The sequence below is a fragment of the Trichechus manatus genome, unplaced genomic scaffold (assembly GCF_000243295.1).
Source record: "Trichechus manatus latirostris isolate Lorelei unplaced genomic scaffold, TriManLat1.0 scaffold00026, whole genome shotgun sequence".
Taxonomy (NCBI): domain Eukaryota; kingdom Metazoa; phylum Chordata; class Mammalia; order Sirenia; family Trichechidae; genus Trichechus; species Trichechus manatus.
Window position 1 is genome coordinate 4550671 of NW_004443962.1, and position 22669 is coordinate 4573339.

Below are 22669 nucleotides of genomic sequence, written 5' to 3' on the forward strand. Positions count from 1 at the left end.
GGTGTGGAAGGAAACCCGGCCTCAGCCCTCAAGAAGCTCCTGGAGCGAGCTGACAGGCTTCTTCAAAGCGCCGCCAGGCCGGCACTTCCCTCCCGTTTTCATCTAGAAATTGCCCTAAGCATCGCTCTGCCACTAAGTCGCCGGGATAGTTGCCTTAGTCTGTTTCTCATCCCGAAACCGAGGGGGGCAGTCGGGTCTGTGGCCCTTTGGCCTCTACTGTCCTATTGGTGAAACTCTGGGGAGCTGTGATATTCACTTATTTTTAAAAGACCCTTCTGAGAAATCCTCGAAAAAAATTTTAATAAGTTAAACAGACAAACTCCGATGAGCTCTAACGACAGCAAACACAAGGGACTATGAAGGAGGTGAGCCTCCTCACTTCCTGGAGCGGCACCTTCTCCTCCCCGCTCGCAGCCTCCAGATTGAGACCTTGTCCCGCCTGCTCCAGGACGAGGATGGCGGTGGAGGAGATTCGAGCCTGGGTGACAGCCAAGATAGACGAGGCAAGGAGGGGGTTAATCCCGGGCTGGGCGCCTCAGGCTTCGGAGCACCCCTCCGCCGATGGAGGGCCAGGCCTGGCGCCCGAGGACCAAAGAAAAAGGCGCGGCGGGAGCACTCTCCGCCCCGCCGACGCCAGCCGCCCGGCTCCGCCCTGCGCAGCCTTAACGCGCGCACCCTAAGTGTCTTCGCGCAACTCCAGAGCACAGGCAGGCCGGGGAAGTGGGAGCCGGTAAAGGGGCTTCGAGAAGGAAACGGCGGCAGCGTCCCTAGTCGGTCTCCAGGCAGGAACGCAGTCCTTGCGTGGGCAACGCTACGCGAGCGCATCAGCCAACGAGTTCGCAGCCGGAGCCCCCGGCCCCTTTGGTTTGGGTAAGAGGAGGAAGCTGCAGTTCTGTAGCTCGGGCAGGACGTGCCGACGCCCATTCTTGGTTTGGTGTGGCATGGCGCGGCCCCTTCGCCGGGTCGCAGGATGCGGTTGGGGAAGGGGACGTCGCGCCCTTAGGCCCGGCCCAGCGGCCGGGGCAGGGCGAGGGTGGCAAGATTGGCGCCATCTCGCCCAGACCTGTCCCAGTCCCAGGTGATCCTCACCTGCCGCCCTCCGGGCCCCCTGTCCGCGCCCCGGGAGCCGGGCCTGGCATTTCCTAGTCGGAATAATGTACTCGGCAGGAGGCCGGGATAGAACACGCGGCTCCGCAGCTCCTAGGCGAACCTCTCAGGACTCATCCTTTCCCGCCGCTGTATTCTACGGAAGGGGACCCAAGCCGGGAGAAGGGAAGGAACCGGCTCAAGGTCACATCGTAGTCAGAGGCCAGGCCCGTCGTCCTGCCTTCTAGCCCCGGGTTCTAGGCTCTGCTCACTTCCCGACCGCATCACCCCATTCGGCAGGCCCACTCCTTCCCGCGTACTCCCCGAGGCGTTAGTTCTCGGGGCTTTGGCGCGCACCCCCTCCCCGCCCGCCGCCCTCTCGGAGAGAATGCTGGACAGCGGTCAGGTCCGGGGAAGGAGAAAGGTGGAACAAGGTGGAGATGCTGCGAGGGCAGGCTGGGGATGTTGAGCTGGCGGAGGGTACGGGCCGGGGAAGCTCGGGAGCCACCGCGGCGTACTGGGGAAAGGACAGTGGCCCTTGTCTGGACGGCACCGCCTCAGCCAATGGGAGCGCGACCTGGGGAACCCCCTCGGCTCCCCGCCATGCGGCCGGCTGGGTGGAACGGCGGCTCTGCGATTGGCTGCGTTTTCGATGGCGCGGGGGCGAGGCGGCGCCTGCGCGTGTGGGGGTTCGCGGGGCTGGCTCTGCATGCGCGCGGGAGCGTTCCTGAGACGTTGTCGGCTCGGGGACGGAGGCGGGGCCGGGCCCTCCGTGCAGGTCGGGGTCGCGTCCTGCGCGCGGCCGCCTTGGGGCCGGGCCGGGCTGTGCCGGCGAAGGGTTTGGCGGTGCGCGCGGCGTTGAACTCTACGGTTTTTTCTCCAGCCCGTCAGTCAAGGTCAGCCGTTAGTCAGCTGATGCAGAGTCCCTGTCTAACCTTGCCGTTAATACTTTGAGGGGTTGCAGAAGCACATATAGCTGGCTGCCAGAATCCTTTGTGACGCAACAAATGCGCTTCTTTGTGCCAGGGCCTTGGAGCCTGGCCCTGCTCAGGACATATACCCCAGGGGGGCGATGGGGCTGACCTTTGAGATTTGTGTAGCTTTTATATTCCCTCGATTCACATTTATAGAGCGTCTGTTTCAGGCACCAGAGTAGGTATTTTGAAAGGGCCAGAAGTTAATTATTCAACACGTAGGTGCTGATTTTGGGGCGCTCACAGTTCGGATGAAATAGAGATACCTCTAATACTACCTTGCCTAGGTAAATGCGATTATAGAGGCGCAAAAGAAAGGAGTGAAATGCGAATGTGGGTGAGAGGTTGATTTTTGACTTAGAGGGTTTGGCAAGACATTTTGGAGGTGACGTTTGAACCAGGTAGGATTTGGTCAAATGAAGAAGTTAGATTCGGTATAGAATGAGCAAGGCACAGAAATTGAAAATAGGGGGCCTTGTTTAGGGAGGGTGTACAAAATGGCATGATAAGAACAGATAAGAAAATGACAGATGATATGGGGGCCTCCTGTGAGGACCACGACACCCACCCAGCTTGTGTACTCTGGTTTGAACAGGGTCACTGTGTCGGAATCAACTCAATGGCAATGGGTTTTCTTTTTGATTTAACCACTTATGAATAGAATGGTTTCTTAATCTGTCAGCTGTACTAATGTTATTTTCTACATCTAAGCCCCAAATCTTGGAAATGTCTCTGATCCTTCCTTCTTTCACACCCCACATTCAGTCTGTCGGTAAATTGTAATGGGCTCTATCTTCAAAACATAGCCAGAATCTGACCGCTTCCAATCACCTCCACCGTTTACCCCAGGGCTGGCAGCCTTTTTGTATATCTCCAGGGGCACCTTTTCGCATTTCACAGGTCTTGTGCAGTGCACAACTTGCATGGCTGTACATTACGGTCCTGGATTACTGCAGTCTCTTCTAACTCGTCCCTTGCATCTGCCCTTGCCCATCCTCTTCAGTCTATTCTTAAGCCAGGGAGAGTTAACTTTCTAAAACGTAAATCTGATCATAGCATCCTCTGCCCAATACTCTCTTATTCATTCAAATATTATATTCCTCCTGTTTGCAGAGCACTGTTCTAGACATTGGGGATACAGTGGTGAACAAAAAGGACAAAAACCCCTGCTCCCAAGGAGCATACATGCTAGTGGGACTGAGAAATAACAAGGTAAATAAGTATAATATGTAGAAGTTATAATGTGGTTAAGTGCCAAGGAGGGAAAAAAAAGCAGGGAAGGGGGACAGAAAGTGTCAGGGTGGGGAGGGGATTGAAATATTTGCTGGGGTGGCCAGGGGTGTTCTACTGAGGTGGTGACATTTGAGTAAAGAGCTAAAAGAAGTGAGAGAATGAGTTTGTGGATAGCCAGGTCCATCTTGGTTTGGGTGTCTCTCCCTGGTCCAGTCCTCATGGCCAGGGGTTCAGTCTCACAGTCCAACTGCTGCTACAGAGGCCACATTCTGTGGGTGAGGGGCAGGTCTGAAGGGAGGGGGATCAGGTGAACAGGGCAGACACCCAAAGGTGGCCACTGCAGAGAGTTTGATGTTACCTGAGGAGAACTGGAATATGCCAGGTCTAACCTAGTGACCAGCGTGTCTGCATTAGCTTTGCCTTTGCTGGATTGAGCTATAAAGTTAAATTCTTGGCTTTTATTGAAGGTCTCTGTGAAACATAGCTATATGGGAGCCATCTGCATTTATGATAAAATGGTGCCATTTTATGTTGAATCATGACCTTCCTATATAATTTTTTATTTCTATTTATTTTTTCATTTTTTTAAAATTGTACTTTAGATGAAGGTTTACAGAATAAACCAGCTTCTCACTAAACAATTAGTACACATATTGTTCCATGACATTGGCTACCAACCCCACAACATGTCAACACCCCCCTTCTCGACCTTGGGTTCCCAATTACCAGCTTTCCTGTCCCCTCCTGCCTTCTAGTCCTTGCCCCTGGGCTGGTGTGCCTCTTTAGTCTTGTTTTGTTTTATGGGCCTGTCTAATCTTTGGCTGAAGGATGAACCTCAGGAATGACTTCAGTACTGAGCTAAAAGATGCCTGAGAGCCGTACACTCGGGGTTTTTCATCTCTGTCAGGCCAGTAAGTCTGGTCTTTTTTTGTGAGTTAGAATTTTGTTCTACATTTTTCTCTAGCTCTGTCCAAGACCGTCTATTATGATCCCTGTCAGAGCGGTCAGTGGTGGTAGCCCGGTACCATCTAGTTGTGCTGGACTCAGTCTGGTGGAGGACATGGTAGTTGTGGTCCATTAGTCCTTCGGACTAATCTTCCCCTTGTTGTCTTTGGTTTTCTTCATTCTCCCTTGCTCCTGATGGGGTGAGACCAGTGGAGTATCTTAGATGGCTGCTCACAAGCTTTTAAGACTCCAGACGCTACTCACTGAAGTAGAAAGTAGAACGTTTTCGTTATAAACTATGTTATGCAAATTGAGCTGGATGTTCCCGAGACCATGGTCCCCACAGCCCTCAGCCCAGTATTTCAGTCCCTCAGGGAGTTTGGTTGTGTCTGTGGAGCTTCTACGACCTTGCCTTGGACAAGTTGTGCTGGCTTCCCCGTATTGTGTACTGTCTTACCCTTCACCAAAGTTGCCAGTTATCTATTGTCTATTTAGTATTTTCCAATCCGCACCCCTCCCCTCCCTCGTAACCATCAAAGATTGTTTCTTTTTGTGTATAAACCTTTTCGTGAGTTTTTATAGTAGTGGTCTCATACAGTATTTGTCCCTTTGTGATTGACTTATTTCATTCAGCATAATGCCCTCCAGATTCATCCATGTTATGAGATGCTTGCAGATTCATCATTGTTCTTTATTGTTGTGTAGTACTCCATTGTGTTATGTACCACAGTTTGTTTATCCATTCATCTGTTGATGGACACCTAGGTTGTTTCCATCTTTTTGCTATTGTGAACAGTGCTGTAATGAACATGGATGTGCATATGTCTATTCATGTTATGGCTCTTATTTCTCTAGGATATATTCCTAGGAGTGGGATTGCTGGATCATATGGTATTTCTATTTCTAGCTTTCTAAGGAAGCGCCATATAGTTTTCCAAAATGGTTGTACCATTTTGCATTCCCACCAGCAGTACATAAGTGTTCCTATCTCCCCGCAGCCTCTCCAACATTTGCTATTTTCTGTTTTTCTGATTCATGCCAGTAATGCTGGGGTGAGATGGTATCCCATTGTGATTTTGATTTCCATTTCTCTAATGGCTAGTGATCTCGAGCATTTCCTTATGGGTCAGCTGCTCAGATGTCTTCTTTGGTGAAGTGTCCGTTCATTTCCTTTGCCCATTTTTTAATTGGATTATTTGTCTTTTTGTTGGATTTTCCTGTAGATTTTAGAGATTAGACCTTTGTTGGATTTGTAATAGCCAAATTTTTTTTCCCAGTCTGTAGGTTCTCTTTTTACTCTTTTGGTGAAGTCTTTTGATGAGCATAAGTGTTTAATTTTTAGAAGATCCCAGGTATATACCTTATCTTCTGGAGTTTGTATGTTGTTAGTTATGGTTTGTATCCTGTTAATGCCGTGTATTAGGGCCTCTAGCTTTGATCCTATTTTTTTTTTCTATGATCTTTATAGTTTTTGGTTTTATATTTTGGTCTTTGATCCATTTTGAATTAGTTTTTATGTATGGTGTGAGGTATGGGTCCTGTTTTATTTTTTTGCAAATGAACATCCAGTTTTGCCAGTACCGTTTGTTAAAACGACTATCTTTTCCCCATTTGATGGACTTTGGGCCCTTGTCGAAGGTGAGATGACCGTAGGTGGATGGATTTATATCTGGGTTCTCACTTCTGTTCCATTGGTCAGTGTGTCTGTACCAGGCTGTTTTGACTACCGTAGCTGTATAATAGGTTCTGAGGTCAGGTAGTGTGAGTCCTACATTTTTCTTCTTCAATAGTGCTTTACTTATCTGGAGCCTCTTCCCTTTCCATATAAAGTTAATTATTAGTTTTTCCTTCCCTTTATAGAATGCTGTTGGTATTTGGATTGAGATTGCATTGTATTTGTAGATTGCTTTGGGTAGAATTGACGTTTTCACAATTTTAAGTCTACCTGTCCATGAGCATGGTATGTTTTTCCATTTATGTAGATCTCTGTTTTGGTTTCTTGCAGTAGTGTTTTGTAGTTTTCTTTGTATAGGTCTTGTACATCCCTGGTTAGATTTATTCCTAAGTATTGTATTTTTTTAGGGGCCTATATAATGTTTTTAGACTTGTGTTCCAGGAATTAGCCCCCCTAAGGAATAGTAGACATCTTTTTTGCATGAGGGATTTAAAACTTGTCAGATTTCCCTCTTGTCATAGTTTCAAGGAAGCTCGCAGTAACTATAGTTAGCATGCACAGCTGAGCTGGGCTGGAACTTTTAAGAAAGACTATACCAAATGATCAGAAGCCCTGGTGGCGCAGTAGTTAAGAGTTCAGCTGCTAACCAAAAGGCTGGCAGTTCAAATCCACCAGCCACTCCTTGGAAACCTATGGGGCACTTCAACTCTGTCCTGTAGGGTCGCTATGAGTCAGAATAGACTAGATGGCAATGGGTATACAAAATGATCAGAAGGGAAATAGTCAAAGGGTAAGGTGCATCTACCTGGTTAGGAATCTCAAACTCAAGTGCCCATAGTGTCCAGAGAGTTAACAAACATACCGTGAGTAGGTTTAAGATTGTTGTTGGTAGTAGCCGTCGATTCGATTCTGACTCATGGCGACCCCATGTGTGTGGGGTAGAATTGCTCCATAGGGTTTTCAAGACTGTGACCTTTTGGAAGCAGATCGCTAGGCCTGTCTTCTGACGCACTTCTGGAACAAAAGGTTCCAACCACTAATCTTTCGGCTAGTAGTCAAGTGCTTAACCATTTGCACCACCCAGGGAACCAGAGGTTTAAGATAGTAGGTGCAGACTGTATTGAGTTCAAGCATAACTCAGCTGCTTGGTTACATTGCCTTTTATAACGGGAGGCTGGCTAAACAAAACAGCCAAGTAAAATGCTTTGGAGGCAGGCTGGCCATTGTCAGACCTTGGAATCTGGCACAGAAGCTCTCTGGTCTTAAGCCCTTCAGTGTAGGGTCCCTACGTAGAATATCTCCCTGCTTAAATCCAACTTGCCGTCTGCACTGGGACACGGCTTTTCCCTTCTGCTTGGTAGTGCCAAAGGCCCATCGAGACGTCTCGTCTGGAAACACATGAGTTCTCTTTCCTGCTAAAGGCCGCCTCCTGAGTTCCTGCTTCCTGCTGATGTCTGCCTCTTCTGAGGGTGTCAGTACTGGGTATGTCTGCCTCTTTCAGGGGAGACCTGCCCCTGACCCTCAGGAATGCAGCCAGCTAGGTCCCCTGCAAGATAGTCTTGTCAGAATGCAACACGGCAAGCCTAGCCTCAGTACGAGGATTCACACACACTTTTGTGGGGGAGGATAGGGGAGGGGATGTTTTCCATGTGTTATGTGTTGACAGTGGAAGGGAGGTATCTTTGAGAGCAGACACAGGTGTTCCTAGCATTAGAACGGGTCTTTCCCAGAGTACAGCTTGATATGTGAGCATATTAATTTTGCAACAGTGTCTTATGAATTTGGTCCCTGTGCGTCAAGCCCCCTGTGCCAACTTACCCTTTGACAGCTAATCACTTGAGTTTCAGTATGGCAAGGCCGAGGAGACTGCCTCCCACCCCCTGCCCCTACAGGTGCCTGCCTTTCTCCTGCAGCACCCACCTCCCACAACCATTCCTGCTCCTAACCAAAAGGTGAGTGAGTGGCGTTGCAGGTTTGAGAACTTAATATTTACCAAAAATAAAGTCCAGCACATGGCATTAAGATGTCAGACAACAACACTGAAAAGTCCTTGCAGTCCCTGTGCTGATAGGATTGTGTTTAGAGTAAAAATAGCAACGTGTTACAGAACTGAAAAAAAAAAAAGATATCTAAACTTCTACTGTTCCGTTTGTAAGAGACTACGTTGTAAACAGTGCATTATTACAGGGGTTGAGTTTTCATGCAGTTTAAACCATTTTGACCCCAGTACTTCTAGGTATTGCTGCCTCTCAGGAAAACAAAATTGAAAGCAGCCCTCTATTTGGAGACAATACTGAGGCATTTTCTGCCACAGGTGTTGAGCAGAAAGGATGGAAAGAATTTAATTATAGACAACTGGTTTTGAAATCACCCATGGTGGTGACCTCAGACTCTAATCCTGGAGGGAGGAAGGTGGAGATGTGTGTGCTCAGCCAGCTGGTCAGTACTGGGGCTAGGAGGAGGGCACCCAGTTGAGGAACCTGAACTGAACATAAAGGGCCATTCTGGGCTCGATTGTGCTGTTGCCTGCAAGGTGCTTGCCACTGGAAGCTGCCATTTTGACTACAGGCTGACTTTTTTTTTTATTGTGCTTTAGGTGAAAGTTTACCGAGCAAATTAGTTTCTTGATCAAAAATTTATACACAGATTGTTTTGTGACATTGGTTGCAATCCCTGCAATATGTCAGCCATCTTCCCCTTTCTACCCCAGCTTCCCATTTCCATTCGTCCAGTTTTCCTGTCCTTTCCTGCCTGTCTTTGTTTTTTGGGAAGGTGTTCCCCCTTTGGTATCGTATACTTTATTGATACAAGAAGCATGTTCCTCTCGTGTATTATTGTGTGTTTTATAGGCCTATATAATATTTGGCTGAAAGGTGAACTTTGGGAGTGGCTTCAGCTCTGAGTTAGCAGGGTGTCCAGGGGCCATAGTCTAGGGCCAGTCTCTGTCAGACCAGTAAGTCTGGTCTTTTTTGTGAATTTGAATTTTGTTCTACATTTTTCTCCCACTCTGTCCGGGATCCTCTATTGTGATCCCAGTTAGAGCGGTCGGTGTTGGTAGCCGGGCACCATCTAGTTCTTCTGAGCTCCGGCTGGTGGAGGCTGACTTTTCACCTTCAGGATCCTAAGTGCTACGACATGCCCTGGGGGACAGCTCTCTTCTCCCTGCTATGCTCCACAGAGGTTTGCTGAGTGCCTCCTGTGTCAGGCCCTGTTCTAGGCACTGGGGATTCAGTGGTGACCAGGATGGACAAGGCCCCTGGCCTCACTGAGCTTATAATCTAGTAGAGGAAGATAAAGTCAGTAGACAAGATACTTTGGGATGGAGATAGGTGCGCTGCAGAGCGATCTTACAGAGAGCAACCTCTGTGTGCTGCATGGGAGCAGCTCTAGGAAGGAGGTCGGGACAGCCTCTCTGAGGCCTGAAGGGTCAGGAGCACTCAGCCACTTGGAGAGCGGAAGGAACAAGAGCTGGACCCTGAGGCAGGAACAAGCTTGACATACATGAGATACTCGCAGGAGGCCAGTGTGTCTGAGTGCAGTGGGCAAAGGGGAACGTGGTCCCAGCTCAGGTTAGAATGGGGGCAGAGGCCAGCTCCAACAGGCGTGGAAAGGAGGCTTTTAAGCAGGAGTTACATCATCTGATCACAGCGCTCTTTCTGGTGGCAGTGTTGAGAGTGGACTCTGGGGAGTGGGAGCGGTCATGGAAGCAGGTACGAGTCAACTGTCTGGCCCACAAACCAGAGATCCCTGCTTGTTTTTCTTTCTTAAGAAATGAGCAGATTAAATGCCTCCACCTGTCTCCTGCCATGAACACTGCAGTGGTTAGTTAATGAGCTTATCACTGACCTGTTGGCCCAGGTAGTTGGTTATGGCTTAGGTTTGGGGTGGCAGCAAATGGGCAGGGTAGGTGCTGCTTCCCACACAATACCTTATTACTGGTAAGAACAGTGTGACACACGAGAGCCAGGTGTACAAAGGGGAGGCTAGAGCCCATTTCCCAGGCAAAGAACCACAGCTCCCCCAGGCCCTGGGTGCCTTGCTCAATCAACTTCCTCCTGGCCTCCCATTCTTTCCCTGTCCGATGGGCCAAGAGGAATCACTATCAACCAGAACAGGAAGGTAACTAATGCACACACTGATCAACAGGTAAATAATGCAGGACTAGTCCTGGTCATGGGAGCCCTCACGGCACAGTGGTGAAGTGCTCATCTGCTAGGCGAAAGGTCAGCAGCTCAAACCCACCAGCCACTCCACAGGAGAAAGATGTGGCCAGTCTACTTCGTAAAGATTAAACAATATACATATATTGTTATTTAGGCAAAAGTTTACACAGCAAATTAGGTTCCCCTTTAACAACCTCTATACAGATAGTTCTGTGACTTTGATTATAATTTTCACAATGTGTCAGCATTCTCATTATTTACATTCTGTTTGTTCTGTTCCCATTGATCTAGCTTCCCTTCCCCTCCTTGCCTTCTCATCTTTGCTTTTGGATAACTAACTGTTGACTGTTTGGTCTCATATAGTTAATTGTTTAAAGGAGCACATTACTCACGGGTGTTACCGTTTAATTTTATAAGCTAATCTATTATTTGGCTGAAAGTTGACCTACAGAAATAGCTTCAATTCCAAGTTCAAAGAGTATCTTAGGGCAATAGTCTTGGGGTTTCCTCTAGTCTCTATCAGGCTAGTAGGTCTGGCATTTTTTAGGAACTTGCGTTTTGTTCTGCAGTTTTCTCTCCTTCTATCCAGGACCTTCTCTTGTGTCCCTGGTCAGAACAGTCAGTAGTGGTAGCTAGGCACCATCTTGTTTGAAGAGGCTGTGGTTCATGTAGGCGGTTAGTCTCATGGGCTAGTTATTTCTTTGAGCTTTTGATTTCTTTCATTCTCTTTTCATCTATAGAGAGTAGAGACCAATAGTTGTATCTTAGGTGGCCACTTGCAAGCTTTTAAGACCCCAGACACTACTCACCAAACTCGAATGCAGAACATTATCTTTGTGAACTGTATTATGCCAATTGACTAAGTTGTCCCCCGAGTTCCGTAAAGATTTGCAGCCTTGGAAACCCTACGGGGGCAATTCTGCTCTGTCCTGTAGCGTTGCTATGAGTCAATATTGACTCATTGGCAGCGGGTTTGGGTTTTTTGGTTTAGTCATGATGCCAAGTAGTCTTAAGGTGACACTGAGTGATATGTGACCTTGCTGCAATAAGGTCAGTTTAACCTGAGGTGGAGGGGAATGTGTGTGTGTTTTAGGTTGATTAAAGAGTCTTGGTATTTTATAGCTCTGGTCCCCATGCTCTAATGAGTTAGCAGTGTGAAGGGTTGCTGATGAATTCAGCTGCTGCTCAGAGCTAGACCCCATGTTTGGTGGGGGGTGGTGAGAGAAGTGGACAGTTGAGTCCAGTGATACGTGGCACAGGGCTGGAAGAGCTGCTTGAAGAGGCAGGTGAACAAATTGGGAGTGAAGGCTGATGCCCTGGGTCACCAGGTCGATGTTTTGGTGGACGTGGGGAACACTCATGAGGGTACCGGCACTCACTGAGTCAGGATCCCCACGGGGTTAGGAGTCCCCAGGTACTTGCTGCTTGGCCTGGCTTGGAGATCACTGGTTTGGTCCAGCTTCCTCATATTACAGATGGATGATGGATTGTCCAAGGTTGCCCAGTGAGTTAGTGACGCAGTCAAAACCAGAAGCCACTTCCAGGCAGCATGGCGCTATAGAAAGAAGCACCACGCTGTCCCTCCACAGCAAAGATTTGAAAAACCAAGCCAAAAAGAGAAAACAGCAATCTTGAAACTCTAAGCATCAAATGAAGAGATAAAGAACTCAGGCAAGCACTGAATGGAATAAGAAACTGACAGAGAACAGAGAGTGAGGAGAGATATATGCAGAGGGCCCCTATCAACTAATTCAGCACGGATCTGCCATCTTGGACTCGTATCGGAGATTGGTGAACAAGGGGTACGAGAAAGCAGCTTCACGGAGCTTCCAGCAGGAGACAGAACAACCGGTAACCAGCGATATATGCTTTCTGACCCCCCTACCCTTCTTCACCCTGACTCAGCCTCCTCTGCTTCCTGCAGCCACAGTCTTTTAGCTGGGAAGCACCAGCTTCACTCCAGTGCTGCTTGGATTCTACCCGCCTGCACTGGCTGGCTCTCTGAGTGCCATTTGTTGGCTGCTAATGTTGCTTTTTTCCATTTCTTTTGATTTCTTCCATACCTCTCACCACTCCCCCTCCTTTCTCTCAAATACCTGGCTCTGTGCACCATCTTTGCTTCTTCCTGAAAGGCTGTGAAACGCCGCTCACATGTGAAACTGCTTCCTGGCCTGTGCTGCCACGCCGGTGGGATCCTGGGGCTCTTTTTTGTTTGTTTGTTTTATTTTTCTTTTCTCGAATTGGGAGCCCGTTCTAGCCAGGCAATACTGCACAGCTTGGGACCTACCACTTCGGTTTGCGGAGACGCATGCGTACAGGAATCCCTGAGGGCATTTCTTTTCTGTGGGGTTTTTTTTGTTTTGTTTTGTTTTTTCTTGTTTCTTTTTTTATTTGTTTGTTTTTGGTTTTCTTTTCTCTCTTTTTCCCTTTTTGTCTTTCTTCATTACTCAGTTTCTTGTCTTTCTGTACTTACGTTCTCTTCCTGTCTGCTGAATACCTGGTGCTGAGTGACATCTCTACCTCTTCTAGCCAGGCTGTACTTCACAGCCTGGGGACAACTTCCCCAGGCCTTGCAGCCTCACCGGTGGGATCCCTGAGAGCTTTTCTTTTCTTTCTAATTTTTATTCATTTTTTCTTTTCTTTTTTTTCTTCTTCTTCTCCTTTTTCTTTTTCTCCATTTCTCAGTCTCTCATCTCTCCACTCCAATGGCAAGCTCCCTTAGCGATCTTTTTTGTTTGTATATTTTTGGCTCCTTTTCCTCTCTCATCTCTCTCTTCTTTCCTATACCCATCTTAGCTCCATACGTCACAATCTCCTACCTCCCTCCTGCCTATCTGCACCATTCAGTGAACATCACGCCCTGAAGCAGTACAGTCGTGGCCTGTTGGAACCTGCCCTGCACTGATTCCTGGCCTGCCCTGTTGGCCGTAGTACGTGCCACAAACAAACCATCCCAGCAACTCCTTTTCAGCTAGACCTGCTCTGCTGTACAATATCTGAGCAACTGACCCTGCCAACTGGAGAAGGAGGTGAAAAGTATCATGCCCACAAATGAGCAAACAACAAATCTACAATCAATAAATGAGCAAAATAACTACCAAATGCCCTGCAGACAGCAGGCAATATCAAAACATTTACAAAAACAGGGCAGGGTGCTTCCAGTAGGCGTCCAAAATAAAACACCAGATGACTTTCCAGTAGAAGAAAAGGCACTAGAACTACCTGATAGGGAATTCAAATCTCTAATATTCAGAGCTATTCAAGATTTGAAGTAAAAAGCAGACAAAAATGAGGAAAAAATAGACAAATTCATGGAGAAGGCAGACAAATTCATGGTAAATACAGACAAAAAAAAGGAAGAATTCAGGAAAATAATGCAGGAACAAAATGCCAAAATAAATTCACAACTAGAAATCATACAAAAACAACAATTAGAAATCCAAAAGATAAACAACAAGATTTCAGAAATGGACAGTGGCATAGAAGGGCTGAGGAGCAGGTTTGAAACAGTGGAAGATAGGGTCAGCAAAATTGAAGACAGACACTTGGATACAACTCTGTTTGAGGAAAAATCAGAAAAAAGAACAAAGAAAAATGAAGAGACCCTGAGAATGATGTCGGATACAAACAAAAGCAAAAATCTGTGAGTGATTGGAGTTCCAGAACCAGGGACAAAACAGAAAACACACAGAGGATCATTGAAGAAGTGCTGACAGAAAACTTCCCCAGTATTACGAAAGATGAAAAGCTGACCATCCAAGAGGCTCAACGAACCCCATATAGGATAGACCCCAAAAGAAAAACACCAAAGCATATCAGAATCACACTCGCCAAAACCAAAGACAAAGAATCCTGAGAGCAGTTTGAGAAAAAAAATCACATACAGAGGAGAAACAATGAGACTAAGCTCAGATTATTCAGCAGAAACCATGCAGGCAAGAAGGCAACGGGATGACATACATAAAATCTTGAAAGAAAAAAATTGCCAGCCAAGAATAATATATCCTGCAAAACTCTCGTTCAAATATGATGGTGAAATTAGAACATTTCCAGAGAAACAGAAATTAAGGGAATATGTAAAAACCAAACCAAACTTACAAGAATTATTAAAGGGAGTCCTTCGATCTGAGAACAAACAATATCAGCTCAAAGGCTGAATCTAGGATGCAGGATTGTACCAGCCAGCCACCAGTCTAGGAAATGAACTCTCAAGAACTATCCAAAACCAAAAGAAATACAACAGGGAATCAGAGAAGTTATTTTGTAAATGACAACAACATCAGAACAATACAAGAGGGAATAAACAGGGTAGGTTTAGAACTTTCTGATGGAGAGGAAGGCAAGGTGATCCCAAGTAATAAAGACTGTTTCAAACTTAGGAAGGTAAGGGTAAATTTCACAGTAACCACAAAGAAGGTTAACAAACCTACTCATCAAAATAAAAAGGCAAGAAAAAGTTTACACACAAAAAGAAACAATCTTTGTTGGTTATGAGGAATGGGGGGGCGGGAATACTAAATAGACAATAGATAAGTGGTAACTTTGGTGAAGGGTAAGACAGTACACAATACTGGGAAGCCGGCACAACTTGTACAAGGAAAAGATAAATGGAAGCTCCATAGCCACATCCAAATTCCCTGAGGGACTGAATAGCTGAGGGCTGTGGGGACCATGTTCTCGGGGAACATCTAGCTCAACTGACATAACATAGTTTATAATGAAAATGTTCTACATTCTACCTTGGTGAGTAGCGTCTGGGGTCTTAAAAGCCTGGGAGCAGCCATCTAAGATACTCCACTGGTCTCACCCCTTTGGCAGCAAGGGAGAAGGAAGATAACAGGATACAAGGAAAAGATTAGTCTGAAGGGCTAATGGACCACAACTACCACCGCCTCTACCAGACTGAGTCGAGTACAAGTAGATGGTGCCCAGCTACCACTGGCTGCTCTGACTGGGATCACAATCGAGGGACCCATACAGAGCAGGAGAAAAATGTAGAACAAAATTCTAACTCACCAAAAAGACCAGACTTACTGGCCTGACAGAGACTGGAGAAACCCCGAGAGTATGGCCCCTAGACACCCTTTCAGCTCAGTAATGAAGTCACTCCCGAGGTTCACTATTCAGCCAAAGATTAGACAGCCCAATTAAACAAAACGAGACTAATGGGGCAAACAGTCCAGGGACAAGGATTAGAAGGCAGGAGGGGACAGGAAAGCTGGTAATAGGGAACCCAAGGTTGAGAAGGGACAGTGTTGACATGTCATGGGGTTGTTAACCATTGTCAAAAAACAATATGTGTACTGTTTAATGAGAAACTGTTCTGTAAACCTGCATCTAAAGTACAATAAAAAAATTAGAAAAAACAAACCAGAAGCCAGGTATCCAGGTACCCCAGCCTCCTGAATCTTCCCATCACGTCAGGCTGTAGTGGGTGGGGAGGGGAGCAGACTGGTATCATGAGTGGACCTGGGCAGAACAGACAAGCCCAGTTTGAATTTTACAACCCGGGGGAAAACGCCCACTCCTGCCTGAATCTCTGAAGGTGACGAGGTCACGCTAAGGTGCATTTTGTGTTTCAGAACCTGCCAGGAGGAAGCCCATCATTCTACCACTTGTTGCCACAATGCTGACTGCTCGCCTCTCCAGACCCCTGTCACAGCTCCCAGGGAAAGCCCTGAGTTTCTATGATAGAGAAAATGGAGCAAGGTAAGAAACTGAGGATGGAGGTGACCCTTGAGGGTCACACATAGATGGTGCAGCTGCTGATAAGGCCTGACTCTCAAAGATGTCTCTCAAATCCCCAGCCATCTACCAGCAAAGGAAATTCAAAGGTGTCCACAGAAGGCAGAGACCTTCCCAGTTTCATAGGCCAAATAATATATTTCACAACTGCTTTTTTACAGACGTGTTCTTTGGACACTTTTTATTTGCAAAACTAGTACAAAGGTTTCCTATGTACCTTTCACCCAACTTTCCCAAATGTTAACATCTTGTGAAACCATAGTGCAATGATCAAAACCAGGAAGTTACCACTGATACAACACTGTTAACTAATCTACAGACCTGATTCAGATTTTGCCAGATATCCCACAGTGTCCTTTCTCTGGTCCAGGAGCCAATCCAGGATCCCACATTGTAGTTAGTTGTCCTGTCTCCTTAGTCTCTTCCTGTCAGGGAGAGTCCCTCGATCTCCATCATTCACGACCTTGCCACTCTGGAAGAGTACTGGTCGGTTCCCATAGACTGTCTCTCGGGTGGGTTTTGTGGGATGTTGCCACGGGTGTAGGTTCAGGTTGTGCGCATTTGGCACGGATCCCACAGGAGTGATGTTGTGTCCTTCTCAGTGCATCACATCAGGAGGCATATGATGTTGACGCGTCTCATTACCTTGATCACTTGGATAACGGCTTTTTTTTAAACACATGAAATCCGTTAACTAAGATGCCCTGAGTCTTCACTGTATTGTTTATACATGTGACTTAGAGGAAGCATTACCAAAACCCACTGCTGTCAAGTCAGTTCCAACTAATAGCGGCCCTATAGGACAGAGTAGACCATCCCCCCACCCCACACCCGGCCAGGGTTTTCAAGGAGCAGCTGGTGGATTCGAACTGCTGACCTTTTGGTTAGTAGCCGTAGCTCTTGACCACTGCACCACCAGGGCTTTAGAGGAAGCATGAAATCAGTACAAATTAAACAAGCCACTCTACTTCTTTGGTAGCTTCTGGAATTGCCTTTCCGGGGGAATTCAGTGTGCCTTGTTACCCTATTTTCCTCTTTTGCAGCCAGAGAGCAAGGGAAAAATAAATACCTTTTTCTTATTGTTAGTTGCCATTGAGTGGATTCTAACTCAGGGTGGCCCCATGTGTGCAAAGTAGAACTGTTCCATAGGGTTTTCAAGGCTGTGACCTTTTGGAAGCAGATCACCAGGCCTGTCTTCTGAGGTGCCTCTTGGTGAGTTTGAACCGCCAACCTTTCGGCTAATAGGCCGAAAACCATTTATGTCACCTAGAACTGCATGTGCTCTGTTTACTGAGGGGAGTAAAACTGTCAGGTTAAATGTAAAGTCCCAGCAGCTAGAAAATGGATGATATTTTCTATGCCAGTAAACATGTTTAGAAAAACATGTATGTAGGCTTTTAGCAAAATTAACTTAAAAGCATTTCCACAGGCTAGAGAAGCTTGGTTGGAGATGAGGCTTCAACTACTAGAGGGCGTCATGTGAGAAGAGTTCACATGGCCCTTCCAGCAGAGGAGACAGAAGTCTGGACTCTCTACTTCAAGGCCATTGCCACTGAAGAGGGAACGAAACCTGGCTCTGTTGTAGGGCTTTTGAAAGAAGGAGAATACTGCAATGCTTTTTTTCCAGTGAGTGAGTCATTGAGATGCCAAATTTGCCTCAAAAATGGCTTTTAGAAACAAGTGTTAACTTTGGTTAAGGGAAAGACCCACACACAATATAGGGGAAGTCAGCACAACTTGACCAAGGCAAAGTCATACAAGTTTCCTAGACACATCCAAACACCTTGAGGGACCGAGTTACTGGGCTGAGGGCTGGGGACCATGGTCTTGGGGGACATCTAAGTCAATTGGCATAACATAGTTCATAAAGAAAATGTTCTACATCCTACTTTCGTGAGTAGCATATGGGGTCTTAAAAGCTTGTGAGTGGCCATCTAAGATACATCTATTGATCCCATCCCATCTGGAGCAAAGGAGAATGAAGAAAACCAAAGACACAAGGAAAATATTAGTCGAAAGGACTAATGGACCACATGAACGAGAGCCTCCACCAGCCTAGGTTCAGAAGAACTAGACAGTGCCCAGCTACCACCACCAACCATTCTGACAGGGATCACAATAGAGGGTCCTGGACAGAGCAGGAGAAAAATGTAGAACAAAATTCAAATTCCAAAAAAAAGACCAGACTTATTGGGTCTGACAGACTGGAGGAACCTCCGAGACTATGGCCGTCGGACACCCTGCTAACTCAGAACTGAAGCCACTCCTATAGTTCACCTTTCAGCCAAAGATTAGACAGGCCTATAAAACAATAACACACATAAGGAATGTGCTTTTAGATAGGTACACAAGACAAATGGGCGACACCTACCCAAAAGCAAAGATGAGAAGGCAGGAAGGGACAGGAAAACTGGATCAACGGACACAGGGAACCAGGGGTGGAAAGGGGAAGAGTGTTGACACATTGTGGGCATTGCAACCAAAGTCATAAAACAATTTGTGTATAAATTTTTGAATGAGAAACTAATTTACACTAAACTTTCACCTAAAGTGCATTAAAATTTAAAAAATAAATGGCTTTTAGAGATTTCTGGAGATGATTTTATAGAGGAGAAAATAATCCCCAAACCAAACCTGTTGCTGTGGAGTCAATTCTGACTCATAGCGACCCTCTAGGACAGGGTAGAACTGCCCCATAGGGTTTTGAAGGAGCGGCTGGTGGATTCAAACTCCCGACCTTTTGGTCACAGATGGGCTCTTAACCACTGTACCACCAGGGCTCCTTACAAAGGTTTATCCTCAAATTAAAGAGAAGTGAGGCATTAGGTAAACTTCTGGCTCGTTTGAGGATGAAGAGAAAGGCAGCACAGGGAGATTCTGGGTCTTCTGGGTGGGCTGTAGAGATAGATAACTAGGTTAGGGTGAGTGGGGTAGAGGAAGGGGGGGTAGGGACAGAGCTGAATGTGAAGTTCATTAAGTGTCCTCAGGGTAAAGGTGTCACCAGGGGTCAAGGAGGGAGACTGTGGCATATGAAGGAGGAGGGAAAGGTAGGCAGCCACTGTGCCTGGGGTCAGACAGGTCTCCATGGTGGGGAAAAACTTTAGCCTGATCATTTTGCTTGAATCTCAGTTGGAAGGTTGGACTATGAGGCTGTCAGTTGGAAAGGCTTCATACTCTAGCCCCACCTGGTGGTAAATTCTGTCGATAACATCCTCAACAAGTGGCCTTATAGCTTCCATTTGAATATCTCTAGTCTTTGGAAGTCTCCTGTTTTTGGATAGCTCTATTACAAAGTTCTTCATATCGAGCGGAAATCATTCTTCTATAAATGCTGCCTATTGTTCCTGGGCCAACCCTCGGTATTCATACTGAACAAGTTGATCCTTAATCCTCGTATATCCTCATGTTGACGTATTTGAAGACAAATGGTTATGCGACTCCCAGTACCCACCCACCCCATCTTCTCTTATCCATCTGCAAGTTTTTTCATTGTTTATCTCACATGGTTTTCCCACTTAGCATCCAGGTCTCCATCCTCCCTCCCTCCTATTTGGCCTGTGCTCCTTCTTAAAATGTGGCACCCAGAGCTGAACACCCACCGTTTATATGCCTCAGAGAACGAGTCACCCGGGACACACGCAACTGTCCAAATGCAAACCTCCCCAGGAGTGACCTGATGCTGCCCCCTGCCCCAGCCCCATCATCTGACCACCTGTTTTGCTTCCTGGCTTGGCATGGCCCTCAGATTTTGGATTTCTGATTGTGCCCGAAGGCTCTGGCATCTCCTAGGTGACTTACTAATGTGTTCCCCATCCAGGACACCACCTCCTGGATCCTGATTATACACACTGGCTGGCTCAGCCCCCATGCTCAGCTCTATCTGCCCAGGCCTGACACACATGTAGTAGCCCGGGGGCAGCCTGCGGGCCATGACACACAGTAGCCCAGGGGCAGCCTGCCTGGGCAGAGTGCAGAGGGCTCCTGGCCTCCCTTAGCCTAGGTTTTTTCCTGTCCAGCCTCACACAGCTTCTTTGGGCAGCCACATCCCACTTGTGATTTGTGGTCAATGAGACTGAACTTTCCTCACAGATGTTGCTGTGAGGCCGTATTTCTCCCACACTACACTTGTGGTCTGACACTTGGCCCTCCTAAACCCCGTCTTGTTAGATTCAGCCTATCAGACTGACTCATGATCCCTCTTGGCAGAAGGCTGGGTTTCTAACGATTGTTGCCGATTTGTGATGGCAGAAGTTCAAGACTGGTAAGAAGGGAAGCAGCCAGAATGAATGCCCTGGCAAGCGTGGGGTGGCCTTTCAAAAAGGTGGCCCAGCAAGTTCCTGGAAGCTAGGGCTCTGGACTGGCACGTTTTTCCACAGGCCCTTGGGGAAGTGCCAGACTGCACCTCCTCTACCTGGTCCCGCTTTGTTTCTGGGCTAGGGCGGAAATCAGAAAGCTTGACTCCTCTCAGTCTGGCGGCCACCCCATTGGAATTCCACCCATCAGAATGTTTACCAACTCTCCTGAGCTTAACTTGTACCACCTGTGAGACTGGCATAGATGTTGGCGTAATCAGCTTGCTGCCCCGTCTGGACCCTTCTGGCCAGAGGGGACCTTCCCGGGAAATGCACACTATTTTATATCATGGATCTGGGCTTAAACCGTCAGGGCATGCAGCCCTGGTTGGCGGCGGTAGGGTTACTTCACAGTGAGTGGAGTCCAGGGTTAGTGTGGCTTCAGGGGACCCGGGATTGTTTCTCCTCTGCCATCCTCACAGCATTTCTCACCCACAGGGTCCCATGATGCTCCTGCACCCCCAGCCTCAGTCCAGGCAGGAAGAAGCAAAGCAACATGGAGGAAGGGAAACAGCAGCACTTGTATCCAGAAGCAAAATGTTGCCAGCAATCACTGCAGACTTTTGCTTGCACCTCATTGGTCAGAAGTGGGTCACATGACCACTAGTTAGCCAATAGTCGGGAAAGGGTTGGGGAACGTTTCTACTCCCAGACAAAATCCAGATTGTCAGTGAAGTAGATGACAAGAATGGATATTGGAAGACAGGCAGCGTTGTTTGCTGCAGCTGAGCTAGGCTGTAGCCTAGAGCTGATTTTATCCTCAGAGATGTTAGAGCTTTGGCAGTCAAACCAAAAAGCCAACTCATTGGCGTCGAGTTGATTTGATTCAGGTTCAAAAGGCCCTTACCCCCCTTCCCAGCAGCGGTTTTCAACGCTGGTCGCAGTTTAGAGTCACCTAGAGCACCGTGTCACCGGTCGGTGTGAGGCCAGCCGTGGAGATTGTTTATAAAGCCCCTCCGGTGAATCTTTTTAAATTGTTTTATGGAGAATTTCAAACATATACAGATGTATAGTGATCCCTGGTGTACCTACCATCTAGGCATCAGCAATATCAGCTCATGGTCAATCTTGTTTCATCTATGTCCCCACCCATTTTCCTTCCCCAACCCCTACTGGATTATTTTGAATCAAATCCTGGACATCATATTCCATTTGTAAATATTTTAGTCTATCCCTAAATGATAAGCTCTCTTCTTAATAACATAATCATAAAACCGCGATCACATTCCCAAGTGATTCTGATAAAGAACCAACAAGGAGGACCTGAGAACCATTGCTGTGGACCTAGATCAACCAGCCGGTCACCTGGACCTGCTTTACTGGAATCACCTGAGGTGCTTGTTAAACATGCAAATTCCCAGGTGCTACCCCTTTCTCCTGAATCACGATGTCAATGGGAGGGACCTGGGAGTTTACATTTTAACAAGCTCCTCAGATACTTGTTAACTGAAGTTTGAGAATTGAGGTGCTAAGGCCTTCCCGGACCCAGTACCGGTACCAGTTGCCCTTGAGTTAAATCCAGCTCATGGGGACCCCAGTGTGTCAGAGTAGAACTGTGCTCCATAGGTTTTCAATGACTGTTTTTTAGGAAGTAGATCACCAGGCCTGTTTTCCATTGTGCCTCTAAGTAGACTCAAACTTCCAACTTTTCAGTTACCAGCTGAGCGTGCTAACCATTTGCATCATCCAGGGACTCCCTGAGGCCCAAGGACCCTCCAAATTGAGAAGCACCTCCAAGCCAGGGATACTGTAGTAACTGCAGGAGCCCCAAAGTGAAGAAAAGAAATAAGACCTGGATAAGGCAACCCCAGCAGTACCAGGAGAGAAAGGCTGAGAGGTCAAGTAGTGCCCACTAGGGTACTCTCATGCAAGCTGGAGCTTCTCGGCCAGTCTTTAGCCCTAACTCACTCGCTGTACCATGGTTGCTCCTTGGGGTCAGGTGTGGAGGGATGGAGTCTTGTGCTCTGTGGAGAAGAAGAAATATTCCATTGACATCTAGATTGTACAAGTTGGCAGGAGCGAGTAGAGCCTGATGTAATACACTCAGAGATAATCAAGTTTAGGTCTGGATATATTTGAGAATGGAGAGGTGGGTTGGAGGAAATCTGGTAGCAAGTCAGTCTGGAATAAGCTGTATCTCTTGCTGTGACCTTTTTGTTAATTTTTTTTAATGTCAAGGAGAACTAAGTGGGTGGCAGGGGACAAACACATAATCTCTTCCAGCAGGGACACCTCTTGTTCTTTTTGCAGAGCAACACTTGAGGTTGTGGGAAAATGGAGTAATTCCCAAAAAGAGAACCTACAGAATGGGAAACAATTTTTGGCAACAACATACCTGACGGGACTAATCTCTAAAATTTATAGGAAACTTCAATACCTCAATAACAAAAAGACAAACAATCCAGCTAAAAAGTGGGCAAAGGACATGAACAGACACTTCACCAGAGAAGACATTCAGGCAGCCAACATACATGAAGAGGTGCGATTATTAGCCAT

General features: G+C 47.0%; 1 protein-coding gene across 3 annotated transcripts in view; it reads left to right on the forward strand.

Annotated features, from left to right (window-relative positions):
* The first annotated feature begins 702 nt into the window (after positions 1-702).
* Positions 703-22669, forward strand: part of BDH1 (3-hydroxybutyrate dehydrogenase 1) — a 50403-nt gene continuing 28436 nt past the window's right edge. Inside the window, exons 1-2 of one of the 3 annotated variants that reach the window (XM_004373704.2) lie at positions 703-870; positions 15659-15785. In XM_004373704.2, coding sequence (XP_004373761.1) covers positions 15703-15785 — 83 coding nt within the window. In that variant the 5' untranslated portion in view covers positions 703-870; positions 15659-15702. Of the gene's footprint in view, positions 871-7195; positions 7396-15658; positions 15786-22619; positions 22653-22669 lie in introns of those variants that run through there. The other 2 variants (XM_023728731.1, XM_023728732.1) reach the window with 2 other exon arrangements.